Source organism: Callorhinus ursinus, unplaced genomic scaffold (assembly GCF_003265705.2).
Source record: "Callorhinus ursinus isolate GAN/ISIS: 27379988/994484 unplaced genomic scaffold, GSC_fseal_2.0 scaffold12, whole genome shotgun sequence".
NCBI lineage: Eukaryota > Metazoa > Chordata > Mammalia > Carnivora > Otariidae > Callorhinus > Callorhinus ursinus.
Window position 1 is genome coordinate 77,392,180 of NW_027397074.1, and position 7,382 is coordinate 77,399,561.

The 7,382-nt window shown below is 43.1% G+C and overlaps 1 protein-coding gene across 1 annotated transcript in view; it reads right to left on the bottom strand.

Annotated features, from left to right (window-relative positions):
- PARP12 (poly(ADP-ribose) polymerase family member 12) overlaps positions 1-7,382 on the bottom strand; it is a 38,728-nt gene that overhangs the window by 20,916 nt on the left and 10,430 nt on the right. Inside the window, exon 5 of the mRNA XM_025854786.2 lies at positions 2,603-2,726. Within this exon, the coding sequence (XP_025710571.1) occupies positions 2,603-2,726 (124 nt within the window). The remainder of the gene's footprint in view (positions 1-2,602; positions 2,727-7,382) is intronic.

A 7,382-nucleotide genomic window follows, 5' to 3' on the forward strand; every position in this document is an offset into this window, starting at 1 on the left:
ATGCAATTTCACTTTCAAAAATCACAACAGGATAAACCAGTGAGATTTAGAAATTTCTAAAGAGTAGCAAAAGACCAAGAGCCTGGGCAGTTCAAAGACAGGTAAGATGGGAGATTGCCTTACCAGATGCCAACACATACTCTAAAGCTCCACTAGGTAAGACAGTGTGGCAGAGACAGACAGACCAACGGAAAAGAAGAGGCCAGAAACAGACCTGGGTGTATTTGCTAATTCCGCACCTGTCACAGGTGGCACTGGAAATCCGTGGAGACGGCTTACTTAAAAACAAGTGGCATTTGGCACATGAGTCTGAAAATAAGCTATAAAATGTGTTAACATTTTGCCAAATTTGGTTCAATTCTGATGGGTTTAAAAATAACTGCTGGCAAGGGATGGTGGGGATGGCTGCCCAACAAGGTGAATTTAATACCACTGCCGAGTACCCTTAAAGACAGTTAAGACGGCAAATTTTATGTGTGTATTATTACCACAATTTTAAATTTTTTAAATTAATTATGTTTTTTAAAAAGCAGTTTTGGCAAAACTGGTTAATTCATCTGTGTAAGAATGAAAGTGGACTCATACTTCACCAGTGAAAGAGTAAACACAGTCCTTAAAACACTGAGGGGCGCCTGGGTGGTTCAGTCATTAAGCGTCTGCCTTCAGCTCAGGTCATGATCCCAGGGTCCTGGGATCGAGCCCCACATCGGGCTCCCTGCTCAGCGGGGAGCCTGCTTCTCCCTCTCCTACTCTGACTGCTTGTGTTCCCTCTCTTACTGTCTCTCTTTGTCAAATAAATAAATAAAATCTTTTAAAAAAATTGAGACTTTTTAGGGATGCCTGGGTGGCTCAGTTGTTAAGCATCTGCCTTCGGCTCAGGTCATGATCCCAGGGTCCTGGGATTGAGCCCCGCATCGGGCTCCCTGCTCCACGGGAAGCCTGCTTCTCCCTCTCCCACTCCCCCTGCTTGTGTTCCCTCTCTCGCTGTCTGTCAACTAAATAAATAAAATCTTTATTAAAAAAAAACATTGAAACTTTTTAAAGAAAATTTAGAAAGATTTCCTTATGGTCTTGGGATAAGGAAGGATTTCTTAGGACTCAAAAAGTATAAAACCATAAAGGAAAAGATGGATAAGTACTTCTCTATATTAAAATATACCATAAACTGACAGGAAGAGTTTATTTTCAATGCACATTTAATATCCAGAAATTTAAAGAATCCCTAAAACTAAGTAACACACAACCTTCCCCTTCAACAAAACAAGCAAACTACAAGGACAGACACTTCAGAGGAAGCACAAATGGCCCATAAACATGCGAAGAGATACTTTACCTCATTAGGACCCAGAGATATGCAAGCGGAGGCACCACTTGACATCCCCAGGCTGGGAAAAGTTCAGACGGCAAACAATACCAAACGTTAGGGAGACGGTCACCACAGACTGTGAATGGGGGTGGAAAGCGGTGCGATCGCTTCAGAAAACAATTTAGCATCACCTGGCAGAGCTGAAGGTGGACCCAGCCCACCCCCACCCCGCCCCCAGTTTCATCCCCGAACATCTGCCCCACAGAAGCCCTCGCACATGTGCACCAGAAGACAAGCACAACGTGGCTGAGTCTTGAGAACAGAGACTGAGAGAAAGGCACTAGACATGGTGGAAGAGAGGGTAAGGCTCCATTTAGATGGGGTTCAAGAGCAAGCGAGACTAATCTGTGGTGACAGATGTCGGAACAATGGTGGCCCACGGTGGTGGGCACGGATGCAAAGGGGACAGGAGAGGACTTTCTGGGGTGATGAAAATGATCTCTATTTGGGTAAGAGTGTCCCGCTACATGAGCACATGCATTTGTCAAGACTCAGTGAACTATACAATTACTATCTGTGCACTTTCCTGTGTGTAAATTCTGCCTCAGAAAAAGAGAGAGGGGGGAATATGTGAGCCAATTCATCTTCCAAATGGGAACAATTTGTTTCACATACTTTACCAGAAGCCATTTGCGCATAATTGCACTCTAAGCACAAATTTATTTTTCCCCACTTAAAAAGTAGGCTTAAATTCTCTTCTTGGCAACATATTTTAGCAAGTTCAATCCACAATATGAGGAGTGTTTGAAAATAAGCCTCCCCGGGACTTGCCAATTCACTCTGAACTGACTAAGTGAAAATAGTGAGACACGCTTAGAAAAATTAAAAAGTTAAAAGCCCAACAATAAACAGTAGTTCAGCTGCAGGACTTTACACGAAATGGCTAAAATTTCACAAATGAATGCCTCTCGCTTTTCTGCAGTAATCAATGTGGATATAGGTACATGATCAATCCCAGCAGCAAATGATTCAAAACTTACTTGGTACCACCATCTCCTTTCCCCACAGCTCCTCTCTAAAGGAGAGAAAGGTGGGAAGACAGAGGCACCAAACTGCAGTATGTCCAGTTTCCAGCCCAGAGCTTTCACCTCTGGACCAGGCTGCTTACTGGGGTGTGGGTATGGGGTGTGTGTGTGTGGTGGGGGGGTATCACACCTCAACCCTGCTGTGTCCAAACTCCCCACACTGCACACAGAAGCCCAGGCACACAGCAGACACAAGTGACATATTTCATACCTGTCTTTTCTGGGATTGCTATATGCCTCTTCAATAAGCTCCATCTTATCCAAATCCTTCCACTTGCCTCTGTCCAAGAACTGCCATCGATATGGCAAATGGAAGTGAACTTTATTGCACTTATCTAAAATAAGAATATAAAGAAGTAAGACATCTTGGCAAGACACAGCGTGACCTAGTCCCATAGTTCTCAATGGGTGTGGTGCTGCCCACTGACCTGGGAACACTTTGGAGATCTGTGGGGAAGTCATTTTTAGTGCAGTCATACCTGAGCATCTAAATATTGAAATACTGTGTTTTATTATACACACTTCCCTTTTATGCCTCCCCTTTTAATAGGACATTACATCAATTTTTAAAAACACATATGTTGGTAGGTTACATCATGTATGAATTGCATCTCACCAGTAAAGAAGCTGATAGTGAGAAGGCCAATCAGACTGCAGGGGGCAGTCTGATGACCCATTATCACTATACATGCAGCATGTGGACAAGAAGTGGTCACACCAAAAACGGAGCCAGATTCATCTCTACTAGAAATCCATCCAAACCCTGACACATCTGACCACAGGTAAGTCAGCAGTGTGGCTCCAGCCCACTTTGATCTTCTGGATGCTAACATACTCACCCCTTCAACACACCTCCATATCCCTGAAGGTGTTTATACATACTGCCCTACAGTATGTAGGGCCAAAATACACAGAATGGCCCAGCTCTACAGTTCCCAGCCAGCCACTCCCCCTACATCTTCCCTGTGCTCCCTGGGACCTCTGTCTCTCCTAGCACATCCTGCCTGTCTCGTCTGGAATGCACCCAACACTTTCTCTCTCTACCTTTCAATATCCTATACGAGGTTCTTGTACATCCCCACAGAGGAAAGGCAGACTGGAAAGAAAAGCAGCAGGAAGCTCTTTGTACTCTGATATGGACCTACCTCCAAGGTATATACTATTAGGTAGAAAGACACATGACAAGGTGCAGAATGCCTCTATTTGGGTAAAAAATAGAAAAGAAAAATTAGAGATACTCTGACTGAATACATATATACACACATATTATTCCTTGCCGAGGGGAACTGCATCACCAGAGACAAAGTTATGAGGAGAGATTTCTGTTGTTTTCTATGTCTTCGGAATTCTGAACCGCAAGAATATATACCAAAAAACTAAATGTCTAGTTAAGTGGAAAAAGGTAAAAACAGTGTGCGTAGTGCACCTATGTGAGAAGGAAACCGACGGGACATACATACTTGGGCATGTATAAAGTCTTTATGGAAGGACAGTCAAGAAACTGGTTAACAATGATTGTTTCTGGAGGGGATCTGAGTGCTAAAAAAAAAAAAAAGAGGTATGAAGGAAACATTTCTTACTGGCTGTCCTCTGTGTATCTTTAATTAATCTTTCCAAATAATGACAATGAAGTGTGGCTAATTTGACACTTGAAAAAAATTAAAATTTTCTAAAATTCTATGTAGGGGCACCCAAGTGGCTCAGTCAGTTAAGCATCTGACTCTTGATTTCAGCTCAAGTCATGATCTAAGGGTCATGGGATCGAGCCAAGTTGGGCTCCGTGCTCAATGGGGAGTCTGCTTGAAAGAGTCTCTCCCTCTGCCCCTCCCCCTACTTTTGCACATGCACCTCGCTCTCTAAAATAAATAAATCTTTAAAAATAAATAAACAAATAAAATAATAAAATTGTACGCAGCCTTTCAGGCACATCTCAATGCCACTACTTGCCCACAGACTCTACAAAAGTTACCTTGGTTGGGGAGGACCACAGAGGAAGGTGAGCAGGCTGCCTGGGGTTGTCAAAGCCCAGGCCTGAGGCCAGGCAGGCAGGGCAGACAAGAACACCCAGCCAAGAAGACTCAGAGAATAAGAGAGACCCCAAACGAGGAAATTCCCAAGTTCACCAAGGCTGGGTTCAGCCACTCTGGCCACTCAGGACATCCTGACTGGTCCTGAGTTACAGCATGGACGGCTTACACCAAGCCAGGAGACCTCTTGGACTCTCTACCAGGGGTATGTAAATAGGATGATGATGAAGGGCCCAACCTGGATAGATAAGGCCACAGTCATGGTCCAGAGGTCATAACCAAGTAAGATTTCTTGTTCCCTCCCTGAAGGGCACTAAGAAAATGATCAGGGTTAATAATCAGCGTTCAGGAACTGCACCTACAGACCCCGGCTCTGGTGCGTCCCGGACAGCCTGAAGAAAGACTCTCCCCTTAAGAAGGCCCCCTTCAGGGAAAGCACATCACCCACCACTCTCCAGGCTGGCACTTCCTTGGGAAGGACACAGGGTCCTGGGGCCTCCAGTTCTTAATGTGAGCTCAATGTGGAGCCCACATCACTCACAAGCCAGAAGGTGCCCAAGAAAAGAGGGTGCCATGCAGGCCAACACAGCCATGGTGGCAGGTGAGAGCAGAGTCCCAGCTAATGAGGCCCCTTCTCTCCCGGGTCCTCTTGTCCCTTTTCTCAACTTCTTCTCCCTCGTTTTCATGTTCCCTGCTTTGTTGTGGCATTCTAGAGTCTAGGCTTTCTGGAAGGTGAGTTGCACAAAACAAATTAATTTGGGAAACAAAGTACCACATCCACATACCCTTCCTTCCTACATCACTTGAAAGGACAGGCTGGAGAGAAGAACAAATCCAAAAATGCTGGAAAACAATAAATAGTGCCATCAAAAGACCAGCATCATTGAAGAATTCCTAAAATATGAAGCACACAGAATCAAACTGACAGAGTTAAAGAGAGAGAAACACATGTAAAATATGCAGAAGAGAGCTACTATAATATTGGGGGGGGGTGTCCTTAACAAACTCAGAGTTATATGTAACAAAAAGCAAGAAAGACCCCAGGCCAGTCACAATGAGAATAACTGGGACCCACCCACTTGAGCAGGCAGTCCCTCCCTGCCCTGCTTGTGCCCAGCAACTTGTTCTTTGCCCCAATGAACATATGAGTGTGGAAAGAAGTGCTGGAGAGAAAGAGAAGCCATCAAAGCCCACACCCCACTCCAAGGATACAGGCCAGCAGCCCATGCCACCGAGCAAAACATGCTGTCTCTTCTCCACTAAGCCTGGATCAGAATCTGCATCACCAGCAGACCCCAGGATTCTCAAGGATGTCTCCAAGAGTAAACCAACGCATGAGGAAAAATAACACGGATGAGAAGCTAACTCACATAGAAGAATCAATACCTAAGGATTAATTATTAGAGTAAACAGATCAAGAACAACAGCTAGACCTAAACATAAAAGTGAAACCTATAAAATTGCTAGGAAAAAAACAACATAGAGCCATTTTCGGGGGCTTGGAACAAAGATTTTTAGGACACAAGAAACAAACTATAAAAAACAAAGATACTAAAATAGTCATTAATATTGTAACTTTTATTCTTCAAAAGACACCATAAAGAAAATGAACATGAAAGACACAGACTGGGAGAATGTATTTTCAATACCTCTGACAATGACTTGTATAAACAATACTTAAAACCCTCACAACTCAACAATGAGAGATCAAACAATCCAATTAGAAAATGGGCAAAACAGTCACAAAACACCACATATTGTAGGATTCCATTTACATGAAACACCCAAGCAAATCCAGAGAGAGAGGACATAAACCTGTAGTTGCCAGGAGCTGGGGGGCGGGGAGAATGCAGAGGCTGTTAATGGGCACAGCACCTCTTTGGGGCTCATGAAATGACCTAATATTGACTTGATGATAGCTGCACAATTCCGTAACTATGCTAAAAAACATTAAATGGGTGAATTGCATGGTATGTGAATTATATTTAATAAGCAGTCATATAAAAAAAATTAGCAAAAAATTTAACCAGATACTTCACAGACGACAAACAAATGGCCAGTAAGTACATGAAAATAAACATGAAATATTATGGAAATGTAAATTAAAACCACAATGAGATATAGCTACTCATTAATTACAACGGCTAAAGTTTAAAAGACTGACAATACCAAGTGTTAACAAAAACACAGAGCAACGAACTCCCGTACATTGCCAGTGGGAAGGTGTACCCACTTTGGAAGACAGTGGCAGTTTCTTACAAAGTTAAACACATACCTACATGTTCCAGTAATTCCACATCTAGGCCTTCACTCAAGAGAAGTGAAAACAGAGATCCGCATGAAAACTTGTACATATTTATAAAAGATTTATAAAAGCCAAAAACTTGAAATCCCTCAAATGTTCATCAAACATATGAATGGATAAACAAATCGTAGTCAATCCATGCAACAGAATACTACTCGGCAATAAAAAAGAGTTAAACTACTGATTTGCCAGAGTGGACAAATCACACAAACATGCTAAGTGAGCAAAGACAGAGACAGAAGAATACGTGCTGTATGATTCCATTTATATTAAATTCTAGAAAGGGCCAATCTACAGTGACAAAAAGTACATCAGGGACTGCATGGGGTCAGAAAATTGGGGGGTGAGGATTAACTGTAATGGGACAAAGGGACACTTTTAGAATTAGGAAACTGTTCCAATCTATAAATTGTTATTTCCAGAACTCAGTGTACGCTGAAAAAATTTAAATATTTAAAATTTTACTGTGTGGGGGCGCCTGGGTGGCTCAGTCATTAAGCGTCTGCCTTTGGCTCAGGTCATGATCCCAGAGTCCTAGGATCGAGCCCCCCGTGGGGCTCAGCGGGAAGCCTGCTTCTCCCTCTCCCACTCCCCCTGCTTGTGTTCCCTCTCTTGCTGTCTCTCTGTCAAATAAATAAATAAAATCTTTTTAAAAAAAT